The 19,187-nt window shown below is 39.1% G+C and overlaps 2 protein-coding genes across 2 annotated transcripts in view; both read left to right on the forward strand.

The window, feature by feature from the left end:
- Positions 1–280: 280 nt before the first annotated feature.
- Positions 281–8,460, forward strand: rnf126 (ring finger protein 126). The gene is made up of 10 exons (XM_056744212.1): positions 281–465; positions 3,378–3,436; positions 4,754–4,811; positions 4,891–5,126; positions 5,310–5,378; positions 5,463–5,532; positions 5,768–5,861; positions 5,943–6,058; positions 6,995–7,143; positions 7,762–8,460. Exons 1-10 carry the CDS (start codon positions 391–393, stop codon positions 7,832–7,834), a joined length of 999 nt encoding a protein of 332 aa, XP_056600190.1. The 5' UTR covers positions 281–390; the 3' UTR covers positions 7,835–8,460.
- A 3,802-nt stretch (positions 8,461–12,262) lies between these two features.
- The window catches only part of LOC130417577 (potassium/sodium hyperpolarization-activated cyclic nucleotide-gated channel 2-like), a 53,530-nt gene continuing 46,605 nt past the window's right edge, over positions 12,263–19,187 (forward strand). Inside the window, exons 1-2 of the mRNA XM_056743217.1 lie at positions 12,263–13,227; positions 14,711–15,134. Of these exons, the coding sequence (XP_056599195.1) occupies positions 12,299–13,227; positions 14,711–15,134 (1,353 nt within the window). The 5' untranslated portion in view covers positions 12,263–12,298. The remainder of the gene's footprint in view (positions 13,228–14,710; positions 15,135–19,187) is intronic.

Below are 19,187 nucleotides of genomic sequence, written 5' to 3' on the forward strand. Positions count from 1 at the left end.
AAAAAGGGACAAAAACACAATACACAACTATATGCGTACAGTTTATAATAGTAAACAGCTGATGGTCATAAGGATATTTGTAATGAAAGCCTTTTGTATTTATATTGTTTTTGTTTCAGCAGGTTTGTTTCATTATTTTGCTTTAAACTCCATGCAGTCTGTAGAAACCAACAACAAATCCCTCTTCGCTTGTAAACTGATCTCGTTTTAAAAATGTTTGTATTTAGAAAGCACGACATAGATCGTGATTAACTTGTTGTAGTTCGTCAATCTCCCGCTGTGCGTTTGTGCCATTTTCTCAAACGCGTTCCGTCAGTCGTGCGCGCTCTTGTACTGCCCGGGCCGCCGTACTTCGCCTCGCTCTCGCTCTCAGTTGGTCCCACAGTGAAGATGGCGGAAGCTCCACCGCGGCCCGGACGCTTCTTCTGTCATCAGTGTTCGGCTGAGATCAGCCCTCGTCTCCCGGTAAGACGCCTTGGGCGTAACGGGGCTCATCGGATGTCTGTATGTCTGTATTAAGGCGTTTAACGGAACGGACGGGCTCTTTTATCAAGCGTTTTTCCGTGCTAACCGCGCCAACGGCTAACAGGCTGCTGGTTGCCAATAGCAACAATCGGGCTTAAAACGAGGATTTAATGCAATTACATTTAATTGAAGGTGTACGAGTTTAATTGGTCAGACTCTTGGCAGATCTGAGGTAGGATTAAAGGGCTCTTCACAGCTGATGTGATTGTGTAATCTGCCTTGACTGGATGGCTAAACACAAGGCTTGTGGTTACGACAGCATCTGGTTTGATTTACAAGCATGTTATTGTAAATAATATGTTTTGAAAAGATTATCCTATTTGTTTCTTTTGTTGTTATGGGTTTGTGAGGTCTGGTTCAGAGATCTGATCTGTGATTTATGTGGTGCACATAGAACAAGCTATGTGTTCAGCTGTCATGTGTTTATTATTTATTTGTTATGTTATTTGTTAAATACTACGAGATTATGATAATAAATGTTATTATGTGAGTTCATAGTCAGTGTTTCACATTAAGCTTTGGTTTCTGATGTGTAATACATTTATTTTTATTGTCTATAACAGAACGCTGCTTATTCTTATATCTGGTTAGTTGTCTTAACACATTTTGAACGTTACATTTTTTTGTATCAATAGATGGTTCAGATTAACACTTTACTTAAAGCATTTATGTATAATGCTTATTAAAGTAGTTTAACATAGTGTATTGATTGTGCCTTCTAATACACCTTCTAATGCATTTTATGGTCTTGTAAATAATTCTAACTACAGTTGAGACATTATAACACTTATCGATTCCATTGTTACACTTTGCATTTTTAATTTGGTAATACTTCTTTAAAACAACATTTAATGCATTAAAACAATTAGAGCAATTATAATGCATCATATCCTTTAATAACCATTTATAATGCATTATTACCTATATGACTTAAACATAAAGGGTTGTATTTAGAGATTTAATGATATTCAGAGTTTATCAGCTAATCAGATGTAGTTGGTTTGTTTCATGATTGATGTTTGTGTGTGATCTGTGAGCTGTAGCAGCAGAAGACTGATATGAGATCAGCTGGTTAGTTTTATTAAGTCATTATAAATATTGTGTGAGGCCTCTGAATGATTACAAATGAATTAAATGTTCATTGTATATAATAGAAACTAAGTTGTGGTTTTCTGCTGGTTAGTTTTCATTTGTTTGTAATTTCAAGATTTGCATTCAGACTTTGATGATACACACAATGTAACTGACTTTTTAGTTTTTCTATCATAATAAGAGACAGACTGATGGTTTGAAAGGGTTCAGATATGGGTTTGTTTGATGTGGTTTATGTAGCTGATCTGTGGGTCATGTAGTTTAAGTGTTTGAAACAAGGTTAAACAGCTGGTTCGTTTGATCTAATAATAACTAAAAGAGATTGAGAATCCATTTGAAGCTGTTTATTATTTGCTGGAGTGCTTAGATCTGATCACTGGTTTTTATGGTTAGGTAAGGGTCGTAGAGGAGATTAAGCACACAGTATGTGCCAGTATAAGCTAAACTATTGTTACAACCCTACTTAGAACAAACACGGTCAGGGATACTACAAATGATTGTGGTCAAATCCGTCTTCAACCCTGGATCCATATTACATTAATTTGGGGATCTTTCCAAAAGATCTTCTACAGATGTTGCAGCGTGTGTGAGGTTTGACCATGTTCACAGGAAAGTGAATGGATTCCCTCCCAATTCTTTATCATTGTGCTGTTGTTGTCCTGCTGTTATTGTGCGGAGCCTCTAGAAAGAGCCCAAACCATACAGAACATCATTCGCAGCGCTGTGGAGAGCATGTAGGTCATCAGCAGAGTTCAGTTCTGCAGTCTTCTGCATCTAGTTTGTTTAGTTCAGGACGTCAGGCGGTCAAAAGATAAATCCGTAATCTATATTTGGCTCTTTGTTTGGTTATTTTGTCCTCTGTTTTCCTAACTCTGTAATGTTCATCTTTAGACCCTTGCTACACGGTCAGCCAACCCTTTAAAACCTTTTTAAGTAAAATGCTTAATTTACTCATATAATTAACATATCATTTTTTTTTTTAAATTATATGTAATGACGTTCAGGATGCACAATATACTAAAATAAACAAAACTGCAATGGTTTGCATCACAGATGCGTATAGAAGATAGACTGGCATGTGAATGTTTGTGCCGGTGTGTGCATGTGCGGGCTCTGACATGTTAAGACAATCAGAAAGAATGAGAAACATGTATGTTGGTTATGTAATTTTCGTTTTTTAAATACATTATAATATAGTTCAAATTGATTTTGGATACCTAATGCATTTATGTTTCACTTATCATGCATTGCATTTTTTATCAAGTTAAAAAAAGTATAATGTGACCAGTCAAAACTTGATAATATAAAGTTCCAGAGATTGTATTTACTACTAATATGTTGAACCAGTATGTTGTATTTAAGATGAGGATGTGGGCTGGGTTTTGTGACCAAATTGGCGATTCCTGTAGCTCAGTGGTTAAAGCATTGTGTTAATAACGCAAGGTTGTGAGTTGGATCCCAGGGGATTGCACATACCTAAGTATAAATGCATAGGATAATGCAATGTGAGTGGCTTTAGATAAAAGCGTCTGCCAAATGCATAAATGTAAATGATTCCATTTCGTTCTTATTTATGCGGTTTACTGTAGGTCTTGTATCACCCTAACAAGGTTTCTGTTCTGTTTAAAAGAATGTGTATCCTGAAAATACTTGTTAGACCGCTTCCTGTAGCTTCAAGGACCTGATTGAGAACCTGGCTATAGTCTTATTTGATTGTGTATGTAACTAGGAATAAACTGGAGTTGTGTTTGTTGTTTTAGGATTATATTTGCCCGCGCTGTGAGTCTGGATTTATCGAGGAGTTACCAGAGGAGGGAAGGTAAAGTACTGATTTACTGTCATCTGAAAACCAAAACGCTCTTCTGTGCGTCTGCCAAAACTGATATCACTTCCACAAACCCATCTGTCATATTCACTTCCTCACTTCAACTTAATTTCTAACGCTGTTGATGTTTTTCAAAAAATCTAAATCAATACTATATTTCATTTGCCATATCTATAATATTCCTCAGCATGTTATGTTTTGTAATTAATATGTTTTTAATTGTTAACATTTTTAAACAAATTTGCATCCCTGAGATGAATGTCCCCCCTGTTACTCTGATTGCAATTCCTCTGACCACGCCCCCAGTTGCTATTCTAGTCACATAATTCTCAGGATGTAGCATAAAATTTGGCTGTAAATAATTTACAAGATGCAGAGTAAGTTTCAATCTTTTATCTGTTTTTTTCTTCATCACTTTTGCATAGTTTACTGATGTGGTAAACCATAAATGTCCTTTCTGTTATGCTTATTTAAAGAGATGACAATATTTTTCTAATCTTGAGAAATATTGTTAATAAACAAAAAAATCATACGAGCAGAAAAGTTTGCGTAAAATGTCACTCATGTTATTGTCCAACCTGTTATGTTGTGTCCACCCTGTTTCTCCTCTGTTCACCATGTCGTTTTTAATATTAATTCAATAAGATCAACATATACACGGCTTTTTGGTTATTTGCAAGGAATGAATTGGTAAAATGAGGTCGCTTAAAATTGGGACTAAACTCCATTAAAGGGCTCGTATGACCTTTGGCATGTTATAAGTTGCCCATGCATGCATGGATAAGTAAAATTAAAAAAATGAATGTGTGGGAACAGAAGATGCTTTCTTTGATGCAAGTGAAGGCTCACCAAGACCTGCCTGAAACACTTTGTGTAACCACCCCTCCACAAATCTACGACAGTTAGTGGTATGGTAGCCCAAATGTATACTTATGTAAGGGGGGAGTACCTGTCAATACAATTGCTTTGGAACCCGATGTTCCAAATATGGTAAGAGGTGTCACATCTCCATCACATACTTACAGTATTCGACCAACACTTCACAAACATGCGTATACTGTTTGTGGAAAATACAGCGTTTTTTAACCTTTAATCGTGTAAACGCATTGGATTACATCTAAAACAAACAATAATATTTGTTTTAGCCGCGTTATTTGAGGATTTTCTTTCATGGAAAGTTTCTCTGAACTGGCTCCAAAAAGTAGGAATAACCATTCTACATTTTTAGTAATACATGTTTTTGTTATAATGCAACTTTCTTCTTAAAGATGCATTTGTTTTAGTTGTGTTTTTACTCCTTGGTTTACTCAGATCGGAGAATGGTTCGACCTCGACTGCCTCCAATGATCAGAACCGTCCCCCGTTTGAGGTGAGATCTTGTTGTTTTCTAAGCAAGAGAAATCTTCTGTGCAAGTGCATTAAAACATGACCTAATGTTTCATCTCCAGAATGTGGACCAACACTTGTTTACATTCCCACACGGGTACGGGCAGATTGCTTTGGGGATCTTCGACGAGGGCTTCGACTTCAGGGCAGGTTTGCCGGCGGAGGACAACCGTGACGCAGAGAACCGCAGAGAGCGGGAAATGGCGTCGAGACAGCGGTACGGGGCAAGGCAACCGAGAGGACGCCACATTCCCCGGAGACAGGGCGCACGGCACGAGGGTGTGCCAACATTAGAGGGGTGAGAGCACAGAACGAGCATCTACCACAAATTCTTTCTCTTCATTTTGCATTTCGGTTTTGCAAGTGAAATGAGTTTTTAAGGAAGAGTTCCCATGGGAAACCTATTTATTTAGATTTTATGTTCATAATCACGTTTGCAGTTCAGTTTTAATGATGATGATTGTGATGTTTTCTTTCACAGAATAATTCAGCAGTTAGTCAATGGGATCATCGCTCCAACAGCTATGCCAAACATGGGGATGGGGCCATGGTGAGTCTCATTGAGATGGTCCTGTCATTCTTAGTCCGATCGCTGTCTTATCGTCTGATCTCTGACATAAACTCTGTGCCGCAGGGGAATGCTGCACTCGAACCCGATGGACTATGCATGGGGTGCCAATGGATTAGATGCCATCATAACACAGGTATTACACACAACACGCACGCTGTCGTAAAACCAGAGGTGCTGGAAGTCCACTGCAGCAATCATCAAAAAAGTCTTTCTATCAAACTTAGAACTTGTGAGAGTGTTTTGTGAACTGGTTTGTGAGTGTGCAGTGACAGACTGAAATAAACGCCTTTATATACACACAGTATTATCACATTCTTGACTGAATGTTTTGAGTTACTGTGGTTGTGTCATTTTATTTGTCCCTGTAGTTATTAAATCAGTTTGAAAACACGGGTCCACCACCAGCAGATAAAGAGAAGATTAAGAGTCTCCCTACAGTTTACATCACAGAGGAGCACGTGGGTAAGACGTCAGACCGCCGTATGATCCATCACTGCACGCTATAGTGTTGATATGTCTGATTTGTGTGTGTGTGTGTGTCAGGTGCTGGTTTAGAGTGTCCTGTGTGTAAAGAAGACTACAGTACAGGAGAGAGCGTCAGACAGCTTCCCTGCAATCATCTCTTTCATAATGACTGTATAGTTCCCTGGCTGGAACAGGTGACTTCATCTTTTACACATTCAACCGTTAAAATTCTTTTAATTCAAAATCTATACGTTGTGTTCAGAAAGTATGTTTATTTAAAGGGACAGTTCACCCCAAAATTGTATACATTTCTTGGTTCTGTTAAACACAAAGAAAGATATTTAGAAAAGTGTTAGTAACTTTCTGTGTTAGTAGAAATTTCTGGGACTTTGAGAACCATAGCAGATAAAATACTGTATACATTTTAGTGTTTAAAAAAAAAAGACATTTATACAGGTTTGGAACAACTTGAGGTTGAGTCATTCCAAAGTCCGTTTACGGAAGTCGTGCTACTCGGCGGCCATGTTAGTAATGCCTCTGGACAGTTATTTGCATCATAGCAAGTCAAAAGTCCTATCCATATGAATGTTGAAAGGCAGATATTTCTAAAATCGCTGGCAAAAATCACAATTCAATAGCATATCTCCAATCAATAATCAAGCAAGATATGGACTGTATCATTACTTCGGTTTGTTAAGCTGCAGTTGCGCCCAAAATCCCAGTTTTCCAGGTTGCCGCAGAGATTTATAGTATGATGTTAACAGGAGATGTGTGTGATTCAACAAATCCTTTTAGAATGTTAAAGAAAGAAAGACATGATAAAAGAAGTTGAATAGAACAAACTTTAAATTTTAAATTCTTATATATGCGATCAAAATTGGGCATGCACTTTATAATGCTCATTTTGTGCAGCTATACGTCGGTCCCCTGGAATATTTATCATTAAAATGCATTTTTAGTTTAGAAATATTGTCAACATTTGCTCAAACACTAACTCGTAAAATTACACAAAAGATATTCCGCCTTTGTCCTATGTTTAATTAACTGTGATGTTTATAAATGTAACGATGTGGATATGAACGTTCTGCACGTCAGCAGGGTCGAGTTACACGCGTGTCTCTCTTTTCCAGCATGACACGTGTCCGGTCTGCAGGAAGAGTTTGAGCGGGCAGAACACAGCCACGGATCCGCCCGGCCTATCAGGGATGAACTTCTCTCCCTCTTCCTCCTCCTCCTCCTCCTCCAATTCTCCAAGCAATGAGAACGCCACCAACAACTCGTAAGACCTCAGCCCACATCCCGAACACACCGACACATCGTCATCATCTCGGCCCGATCCGTTGAGCTGATCTAGAACTCTGTGGAACCAGAGACGAACCTTAACCTCTGAACATCACTCAAACACACATTTAAGCAGCCCCGATCCGACCTCGAGACGGGTCAGAGAGGACCGCCAAATCCAGTTGATAAGAACTCTTGTATTCCATCAAACAACATTTTTGTTCGCTTTTTTTACGATTTTGAACATCAGAGCCATTGTTCCTCATGGTTTCAATGCACAGAGCTGGCGGACAGAAGTACCTGTCCATCATGCGGGAGAAACGCTGAGGAGAGAGATATGAAGATGACCGCCAGATCTGACGACACGAACAGTCGAACTGCATTTTAGATTGACTTTCGTTTTTCGAGAGAGGGACATGCTTAAATGCAACCTTTCTTTTTATGATTAGATTTTTATTTTGCAGATTAATGTTGCCGGTCTGGGAACGTGCGTTTAGGTGAATCTCACGAAACCCGTCATGAACGCCTCCAGGCCTCACCGCAAAATTGTACAAGGACATTTTAAGAAAACGAGGCCTGTTTTAGGACCATAATGATTTTTCTGCTTTGTTTTCAGGGCAATTTTAGATTTAGGTCGTCCCCAAATCCTCATTACGGTAAGGAGGGAGAAGGAATATTATTTCAAATGATAAACATTTATACATGATGGTAGGATTCGTGGTACTGCCTGTCAATGTATGAAGATTAACATTTTGACCTCTTTTCTGTTGATTTTGGGATAAAATGTGACCTGTTTTGTGAGATGCATCCAAATAGTCATATTTATTGAAAAACATTAAAAAACGATTGAGTTGTCTTCTTGTGAAAAGCCAACTGATCTAAGAATATCAACTCGAAGAGTATATCTTTCTCTCCCCAATAATTATTTGCACAGTATTGTTTTGTGATGATTATTAGAACAAAACAGATACGTGTGAATGTCTATGGCAACATGATTTTCCACATTAAGTATCATCCTCAAAACAGAGAAAAATATATGTTCACTATTCCAACCTGCATCATTTGAACTTTTGTCCAGATGGCCGTGATAACACAACAAAATCTCTCCCTCCCTTTTGCTCTTTCTCTCTTCTCACTCTCAGTCCTCTCTCGCTCTTCCACACATTCAGTGACTTTTATTTCAAGGCAACTTTTTTTTAACTTATTTAAAGTTGATGATTTGTTTTGTAAATCATAATAAAGGAGGAGAAGAAGAATGTACCTCTGCTGATGATGAAACATTTCATAAAGTCTGTCTCCACAGATGACAAACACACGTTGACTTGAGAGTTTCTGTAAAATGTTCTGAATGTTCAAGTGCGTTTTATGAGTGCTGAATAGGGGCACGGGTAAGACACAGGCTTACTGTCATCTTTAATTTATAATCCTTTTAAAGAAATTGTGCTTTAACTGGCCTGTCATCACCATGTACATAAAGTTTAAAGGGTTCATGCCATGTTTCTTAGAATTAAACTTCAGCCTCCGTAAACGGCACCGACGGGTTAAGAGGTAGATGTCGGTCTAATCTTGTTATTGCTGCACACTAAATATGTTTTTAGAAACATGTTTTTTGCATGATCTTAATTTACTTCCATCACGTGATAGATGTTAGCAGAGGTTTGTTTGTTTCTATTATGTTAAAATGAGATCAGACAGAGACCAGACAAATGTACCTTAAGCCATAGTAACTGTGACTATAATCTAGTGTAGATCTCAGTGTAAGCCCAAGAGACACTTAAAGGGACAGTTCATCCCAAAATAAAAATTCTGTCTCATTTCCTCGCCCTCGAGTTGTTCCAAATCTGTATACATTTCTTTGTTCTTTTTAATGCTTTTAAGTAAACAGTTCTTGGACCCCATTGACTCCCATAGTTGGAAAAAATGCTTTTTAAATGTTCTGTTGAATACAGAAGAAGACATTTGAATAATGTTTTGCAGCAAATTCTGGAGCACTTTTGACTACCACAGTCATTTTTCCTACTATGACCATCAATGGTGGCCAAGAACTCCGTGGTTACAAGCATTGTTACAATTATCTTTATCTGAAAAAAAATTATACAGATTTATAACAACTCAGGGGTGACGAAATGAAGACAGAATTTTCTTTTTTGGGTGACCTGTCCCTTTAAGTGTGTCTCGGCCTAACGATGACATGTAAGCTAGTTTATTGTCACCGTTACGAATGCCTGCAAATTCATCCAGTCTTTCTGACCTACCTGACGCTCCACTGCATCTGATCTCAAGCAAAGCCATTTTTTTCTTTATATCCTTGAGTGTAAAATCCCCAAAATGTTCTCCTTAACCCTGAGACCACAGACACGAGAAGCGCTTCCTCGTGGTCTGCTTTTCTTGTAATGGATTAAAGCTGTATAATGTGTCTGCCGAGATAGCTCTCTTCTGCCTTTCTCAAGTATGATCTTGCTGTCGTTATAACAAAAGTAAAGCATTATAGAACCGTTTTCAACACTTTCATCATAGTCCTTAACCCAAATTATTGTTATGTAGCCTTGATCAATTTCAAACAATTGTAGACATGAATGACCTCTCACACCGTGTGACTTGTGGAGGTGTTTTCATTATTTTTCTAGCACGGTTAGAAAATAGGTTTTCTGAAGGTTTCCTAAAGTAGAACTTCGTATTCATGAGAGCCATCTCTAAAAACTATTTTTTTAATGATCTAGTAGTAATCCCAAGTGTCTGGAAAGGTTTTACAAACACTTCCTCTCACGCCTTCGAAAGATTTTTTCAATCCGTGTATCTTTTAAATCACAGGCACCTTTTTTGGAACTTTGCCTTTTATGCAAATGATCCCTAAAGCATCACACTTAAATGTGTCATACCAGGAAGTGAGTGCCGGCATTCTGTCCTGCAGAGAGTGAGAGCGAGAGAGCTAGTGCTGGTCAGGTTAAACACTTCCCGAGTGGAAGCAGACAGTGCAGTAGGGAGCATGGTGACCTCTGTGACCTCTAGAGGATAAGACACCCCATCACTGAAGGGACACGCTGCCTTCCTCTTTGCTGGGCTCAGACAACCTTTCAATGTCATTGCTTCTGGCTGTTCTCAAGGTAAGTCTCAATCTCTGCACCATACATCAGCATCAGGCAGGAGAACGTCACCTCTTCAGGCTTCTGATAGTCTACATCAATGGTATTCAAGGATGACTTTCTCACAGTGTGTTTTGAAAAATGCTCATTGAAAAGGGAGAGATGTGATTCAGCAGCTGTTGTTTAATGCTCGTCACAATATGCTTTTTTTTGGTCTTTATTGTTGATGTCATGACTGTCTTTGTTATGAGTTGATTCTTGATTAAATGTATTTAATCCATCTTTGAATTTAATTTGCATGGGATTTTGTTATTACATTTCACAGCAGCACCTTGCATTCTATGCTTGGTACAATATAACCGTGAGATCAGTCTGAGTGGAACATATGGGAAGTCTTCAAATTAAACTTCACATTTACTAATATGTGTTATATGTTTATTTCACATTTTGATTTGATTTCTTATGGTTTTCTTAAATGCATTCAACAGGTTCTTGCAGATGAGTGACCCCAGCAGTTGTCCTTAACGGTTGTGTTAGTTGCTGTAGTGTAGTTATATCGCCAACAGGTGGCGACGCACTGCAGTCTGATCGGACCATTGAATATGTCAATTGAGCGCATCCTTTGCTGCGGTGACGTCATAATGCCATGACGACAATTTATGCAAACGTTCCAGACTGCTTATGCCACAGAGAGTTCACATTTTTGCATACGACTGAAACTAATAAAAAAAGCTTGATTTGATTTATGTTTTTAATGGCTCAATTATTTTGGTCAATTCTTTGTCTTGTATCGAAATCGTATTAGGAACATTCTTCGGATAATAACAAATAATAATAGCAAATAAAAAAAGCTATAATCATTTCGTCAGCATTTTACAACGTGAACTCTCCAAGGACGAGTTAATGTTCCCTTCAATCTCACTTTAGAGTATCTTTTAGTGTATTTTGTACTTAAGGTTTGTCAGAAGGGGGCGATCTTAAGCTGTTCCCATAGTTAACATAGAGTATTGAAAATGGATAAACAAGCCATAAATTGTATACATTTCTCGACCATGAACAGGAAAGGGTCTGTAGACATAATTCAGCCTGTTTAATACTTTAGCCTTATTTTCTTAAAGGCAATCAGCATTAATGTTGAAAAATGTATTGATCCGCCTTATGTTGATCAGCAGCCATAAACCCTTTAGGCCAAGACTGGTTGACCACTGAAGCCTAAGCAGGGGTGAGCCTGGTCAGAACCTGGATGGGAGACCTCCTGGGAAAGCTAAATTGCTGATGGAAGAGGTGTTATTGAGACCAGCAGAGGATGCTTACCCTATGGTCTGTAGATGTCAAAATGCTCCAGTATAGTGATGGGGACAAAAAAGGACCTTCTTTCGGATAAGAAGTGAACCGAGTTCCTGACTCTCTGTGGTCGTTAAAGATCCCATGGAACTTCTCGTACAGAATAGGTGTGTCCTTCATATTCCTTGTCTGGCCCTTGTCAATCATGGCCTCCTAATAATCCACACCTTCTGAATTGGCTCTATCAACATTTAGATTTGCATTTAGGCAGGTGCTTTTTTCCAAAACGACTTACATTGCTTTATCCTATACATTTTACATAGGAATTTGCAATCCCCTGGGATCGAACCAGCGTTGTTAACGCAATGCTCTTAACACTGAGCTATCTCTTTCCTCTCCACCTATAGTTGGTGTGGGGAGACCACTGGCGCTGTTGTACTGCGGCTGGCGTCTCATCATCTAGTTGGATGCTGCACACTGGTGGTTGTTGAGGAGTGACCCCCCTCATATGATTGTATAGCACAATAAAGCGCTAATACCAGTCATACATTACATGGATATGGGGAAGTGTTTTTGATAAAACGACACAACAAATAGTTAATAAACTGAGAGTCGTCTCATTTGGTTGGAAAAGTCACGTTTCTCTCTCTCTCTCTCTCTCTCTCTCTCTCTCTCTCATCACCACTGCTATCTCTGATTGGTTTCACTCTAAGATAATTACAGACCCAATCTGATCCAGTGAGTGACATGGACCGGAATGAGCCGTCGCCCGGTTCAGATGTCGCCATGAAGAACAAATCTGCCCATAACAGCACAGCCGGGCACAACTGCATCGGTAACATCGCCCCGAAGAGTTGCGTGGAGTCAAACCCCGATGCCAATCTGAAACCCAATCACGTCGCCATGGAGGAGGCGGATGAGGCGGAGGAAGAGTCCAAGTTTCATCATCCTCGGCTGAGGAGAGCCGGCGGAGGAGGAGGGGGAGGGAACAGCATCCGGATTAAAAACTGCACGCCAGGAGGAGGAGCCGCGACAAGGAGCTCCGCGCACCTTGAGTCCAGTGCCACAGATGCGCGCCCGGGTGATGCTGATGCTGCGGGTCGCCACGACACCGTTAAAGGTAAAGCGTCAACCATAGTGGCCAGCGTGACCGTGGAGCCTTGTAATGTTGCAGGTGAATCCGAAAGCAGCACCCCAGCGCCGGTTTCCAGCATGAAATGCAACAAAAACGGAGAATGCAGGCGGGACTCCGGTACGGGGAGCCTGCGGTCCATCATGTCCAAGACGGAAGGGAATAAACGGGCAGCCTGCAATTCAACGACCAGCATGGACGGAACCACCACTCCCATCGGCTCCCTGACTCAGGACGCCGGCACGACGCCCGTTTCCAGCGGAGTCCCGGAGAAGAAGGACTCGAAAGTGTCCTTTTCCAACGCCCCGAGTCGGAAAGCCTCTTCCTCCATCCACGGCAACCAGCAGCCCCGGAACTCGGTGACGTTTCTCAAATCCGAGGATGGTCCTCAGATCATGGCCGAGGATAGCGAGACCAGGGACAGCCAGGCGAGCTTCATGCAGCGGCAGTTCAGCAGCATGCTGCAGCCCGGGGTGAATAAATTCTCTTTACGCATGTACGGGAGTCAGAAAGAGGTGGAGAAAGAGCAGGAGCGGGTGAAATCTGCGGGCAACTGGATCATTCACCCCTACAGTGACTTCAGGTGAGAGCTCGTGGTGGTTGCAGAAAGTTTTAAGAGTTTGCGCGACATTCTAAATCGCACAGAGTCAAAACATTGGAACTGGATGTGGTGAACATTACAACAGAGAGAAAGACTAATTTCTTTCCAAACTTTCTGCTCATTTTAAGATTTAAACTAGATAAATAATCTCATGTTTTAAACGTGGTTTCTCGATCTCACATATGAGTAGCCATTTTCATCTAGCATTACAGTTGTATTTTAAAGGTACAGTGTATGCTTAATGTAAATTTAACAGACATTTTACGGTTAAAAACACAAGTGAACTCAGGTTAACAACTCTTGTGCTCCAATTTTTTATTCCCTCTAAAAATGCTGTGTCTTTTCATCCCACATATGAACATTTTTTGGTTTATTTGAACCAACGATTGAACCTGTGTATACTTTTACCAACCATAGGTTGAAAGAACCCATCCGCTTTGGATAAAAGCTTCTAATAAATGACTGAATGAGACTAAATGTAAAATAATCCAGAATGTGTTTACGGTGTAGATATCGTTACATTTTCATAGAATGACGTTCGTAAATCAAATGTTCTCACGTTTCAGTCACTGTACATGTCTTGAGTCTTAAAATACTTAAGCAACACTAAGCAGACAGGGCGCCAATGAAGGCACTGTAGTGACGGTCAAATTTCGATTCTAAGGAACTATGAGTGTTGTACCTATGTTTGCACACCAACCCTAACCACAGTAAGCGGACAGCGCCATGATCAGTTCAAACACACGTGCTGGATCACTTTTCATTGAGCTTTAATATTAATTGCATCTCATTCTATTGGTTCCTTCTCTGAGTAATTAAACATTAAGTTGTATTCGTTACTTCCGAAAAATGACCACGGAATCACAAAACGCCCTGGAATTCGCAAGACATGTCACGCTATCGATGGACACACATGGCGTGATGGCACCTCTCCTTTGTCTCTTTTGACATTGAGACTTGATTTGCTCATGTTGAGGTCATTAATCTTAACGTAAAACTGTTTTATCGATCGACATCTGCATGCTTTTTCCGTCATAGGCATGCAATAAATCAATTAGAGCTGTCGGCAGAGACAGCATGCGTGTTTTCAAGATTTACACGCGTTTCCATTGACATCTTTAGATTTAAGACCTTTTTAAGGACGTTTAGTCGTGCAAACACAGTGGAAACTTATCCTTCCGTTCTGCACGAATTGCATCACTCTCCAGATATGAGTCAGCATGCGATTTGGCGCGCGCTCCTGTGACCTTGAGTCGTACATGCGTGAAAGCGCCACGCGGAAACACATCACTTCCGCATTTCAAGCCTTCAGGCATTGACTGAACCAATTATAGCCTCTCACTATTAATATTTCTGCAGTATATAGTATGCATGTTGCAAACAGTTATTACATCGAAATATGCAAATATGAACATAAACTCCATATTTTGCTATCTGAAAAGCTATTTCTTCTTTTCATTGGCAGATTCTACTGGGACTTTTCTATGCTCCTCTTTATGGTGGGCAACCTGATCATTATCCCCGTCGGCATCACCTTCTTCAAGGAAGAGACCACCACGCCCTGGATCATCTTCAATGTGGTGTCCGACACCTTTTTCCTCATGGACCTGGTGCTGAACTTCCGCACAGGCATCATTATAGAGGACAATTCGGACATCATCCTGGATCCCAAGAGCATCAAGAAGACGTACCTGAGGACCTGGTTCGTGGTGGACTTCGTCTCGTCCATTCCAGTGGATTATATCTTTCTGATTGTGGAGAGAGGCATGGACTCAGAGATGTATAAGACAGCTCGGGCCCTGAGGATTGTGCGTTTCACTAAGATCCTGAGTTTGCTGAGGCTGCTGCGTCTGTCTCGTCTGATTCGCTACATTCATCAGTGGGAGGAGGTATGTCATTCATTTAACTGCTTGGAACCAATCGGTGACCAATAGCATGAGATTTGATGTAAGTAATTGAAAATGCAAAATAAGTGTGCACGTCCAAAACCACAGCAGGGCAGTAAAAAGAAAGAGATAAAGGTTGGCACACTGAAATTCAAGCTCTAAAGAACTTGTTTTATTATATATTTATTAAAAAAATTGCCTCTGTGTGTGGACAATTATCTCTCTTTTATATTTCTGTTAGGGGGAACATTTACTAACCAATTTTTACCATGCTAATGGTAAAGGAAGGTAAAGCATTTAAATTGAAATGTAGTAAGATTTAATAATATTAAATCAAAACAGAATGATGAAAAATTCACTTTCCTCTTTCATAGAAATTGCAACTACCCGATAAAGTGTCATAATGATATAATGATATAAAACCATAAACAAATGATTTGCCTTAAGGAACTCCAGACATTTTGGTTGTTTTCGATTATTGGCTGAAATATTTTCACCCGTTTTAACTCATATGATGTGTTACGTAGCTACATTTGGACAGTAAATATCTGACTGTATCGGCCCCAGTGTGAACTCAATGTGCTCTGTGTCAATTCTGAATGAAATATGAATGTGTGTGTCTGAGAAGATGGGGGTTGGCGTTCTCCCGGTAGACGTAAATGGAATTTGGATGCTTATCAATGTTTGATGGAGTTATAGAGGCATGAAGTTGGTGGAAAGACGGCAGTTCTAGTAGCAGATCAAAACCACCCAGAGAGAATCTGAAGACAAAGGGGCCATGATACTTAATGGAGCACTCAGCTATGCGTTATGTAGGTATCGACTTTAACTACAAGTTAGAAAATAAATGAATATGTGAAGCATACAGGACAGATCACTTGGTCTTTGAAAAGTTCCGGTTATTATTGAGTTTGCGTGGCAGATTGTTGAGATCTCTTCTGAAACTCTTCAGAAAGGAGGAGCATGTGAGATGCATGTGAGGGCTTAGTTCCCAGGGAGAAATCCTGAGGATAACAGAGTATTGCATTCGATCTTGTTGTTCTTGAGACAAAAATCTAAATATTAAAGAGAAATATGTGTTAGTTTTCTATGCTGAGAAACTAATAGAGAGCAGATGGTGAGTTTAACAGGGCTTCATTGATCACAGAGATGATGTTGGATCTCTTGTCAAGAGCTAAAGGTTCAGACAATCTCAAGCAGAGTTCTGATGGGTCCATCTGTATTTAAAGCAAAGGCAAAATCAGTCAATGACTGCGTTTGCAATGGCATACTAACCATACTGTTAACATAGTGTATAGAATTTAATTCAAGATTGTCCTCACAGTTTTTTTACAGTCCTTTTACAGTCCTTGTGTACGTCGGCGTTTTAGTGCCACGTAAAAAAAAAAGAGAATAAAGTCGAAATGTTACGAGAATAAAGTTGAAATGTTACGAGAATAAAGTTGAAATGTTACGAGAATAAAGTCGAAATGTTACGAGAATAAAGTCGAAATGTTACGAGAATAAAGTCGAAATGTTACGAGAATAAAGTCGAAATGTTTTGAGAATAAACTAGTCATAAAACGTATTTTGTTTACGTGAATGTTGTATTTTAAGAGTTTAAGTTATGTTAAAGCACGTCATCTGAACCAGTGAGTTAGTTCTTAGTTCTACGGAAGACCTTGCAAACACCAGCAGTCATTTTTTAAACCTCTTTAGTTCACATTTGTGCATTTTTATGAATCTTTAAGGATTGTGGTTTTTATAAACTTGATGCAACCAGATTTTTGTACATTAGGTAATCAAGCATGGTTTAAATTTTTAAATGTTTGTATTCTATTTCAATATTTTCAATTTCAGTTTATCATATGAATCCATTGCGACCCCGGCTGAAGTACTTTAATCAAATTTTCCACAGCCACGAGTTTATTCTTGTAACATTTCGACTTTATTCTCGAAACATTTCAACTTTATTCCAGTAACATTTCGACTTTATTCTTGTAACATTTCAACTTTATTCCAGTAACATTTCGACTTTATTCTTGTAACATTTCAACTTTATTCTTGTAACATTTCGATTTTATTCTCGACATCTTGGATTTTTTTTATTTTTAACGTGGCACTAAAATGCCAACGTACTTGTGCACAGTCCTTTACAGAGATTTTTACCATATTAAGTTGAGATGCACCAGTTCCTCCACCGATACCGATTATTCAAAGTAATATCTGTTGATAACGATTCTGAAGATGAAATTGATATTTCATATTTTACTGAAGTTTTTAATATTTTAACATTCATATTTTTAATATTGAACATTGAACTGGAAATGTTTCTTCTGATCGATAGGTTAAATCGGCCCTGATCATCAGCTATTTTAAAAAATGGCAATACCGATTATTATCTGTAATTTTTTGTAATTTCATGACTTGACTGTGGTCAAAAACACCATGTGACCATTGGTGGTAGGGTGTGGGTTAGACGTTTTCTTCACAGGAATGTTTTTCCAGGACGAAGGAAAGATGTTGATTCAGCAACTTATAAATGTATCTATATCACAACTGAAGCTGCCAGAGGAAATAAAGATCTTCAGTAATACATTCCTTTGTTTCAAGACAAAGTCCTGGTTGTAATTAACGCTGACAGCTCGGTGGCATTTTAATCCCTTAATAATTTGCTTAATTAACATTTTAATGTTTCCAGTATGATCATTAGCTGCCCCCCCCAAAAAAAACATAAGGGTCATGCGCTCGGGGGCATTTTTCGGATAACTGATGATGTGAAGATAAAACGTTCCCAGAAGCGATACATTTTTCTGTCTGGTGATGATTCTTTAATATAAATCAAAGAGCTGTGGTTTCTCAGACATACAGAACGTTTGTGTTGTCCATCAGGGTTTCTTGATTCATAGTACTTAATGGAGTAGTTCACCTCAAAAAAGCCCTCATTGACTTTCCATTGTAAGAATGCAAATGGGGGCTTTTTTTAAGTGAACTACTCCTTAATTGTCGGCATGAAATGGAAGTAACACTCATATTCTTTTCTGTATCGTGATGTATATTCCAGTAAAAATGGTTCGAAAATGACTTAATTTCCCAAATTGAGAATTGATTGGACCGTTGGAGTATGGGCGTTGCTAACAAAATGGAGGAAGATTTGAGTGCGAGTTTGCAGTCAATCATGGAGGATTATTCCCCACCATCGGCATCCTCCCATGAAGAAAGGTCCGCCCTCACACCCTTCCTTGTCACGGGAAGTAATGAGAGGTCCTTTCGAGGGGGGAAGAGGTCAATGTTTTGGAAAACAGGTTATGGGGGCACATATAAGTCACTTATGAAAAACCCTACCACATTCCAAAAACAATATTTACATTCATGCATTAGGCAGTCGCTTTTATCCAAAGCGACTTACATTGCTTTATCCTATACATTTTTACATAGGTATTTGCAATACCCTGGGATCGAACCCACAACCTTGCTCTTACCACTGAACTACAGGAAAGCTATGCTTTATGATTCTTCGATTTTGATTTTATACCGTCTTTAAGTGACTGGATGGATCTGGATAGATCATCTAGGTGTCAGTATTTCAGTTAGGAGGATGTGCTGATTTGATCAATTTGGAGGTTTAGATTTGTCATCTGCCAGCATTGGGGAAGGAGACCTGTTCTGGTCCGAGAACATTCTTGTTCACATCCTGTTTACCTCTTGTGGAAACTGCAGTAAAAGACAAGATGAAATTGGCCTACATAATTTAGCCTGCTCGAATGAATACATTTGTATTACTTATTTTTTACTATTTGTATTTACCTTACAGTAAAGTAAGGATGCAAACTGTAGACTAGAAGCATATTCTACGCTGTGTTTTAACCAGCAAGATTTATTTGTCTAGACAGGCATTAGTATGATTTTATTTCTAAACATTGTTGCATTTTAATTTGCACATTTCAGTCGTTAAATAGTCATATTATTAAACTATCTCCTAACCTATTTCCTTATAGAGTTCTCTCTATTTACCTTCATGTCATGTCAAACCTGTATGTGACTCTTTCTTCAGTGAAACACAATATCTTTTGAGAA

Source organism: Triplophysa dalaica, chromosome 3, assembly GCF_015846415.1.
Source record: "Triplophysa dalaica isolate WHDGS20190420 chromosome 3, ASM1584641v1, whole genome shotgun sequence".
NCBI classification, from domain to species: domain Eukaryota; kingdom Metazoa; phylum Chordata; class Actinopteri; order Cypriniformes; family Nemacheilidae; genus Triplophysa; species Triplophysa dalaica.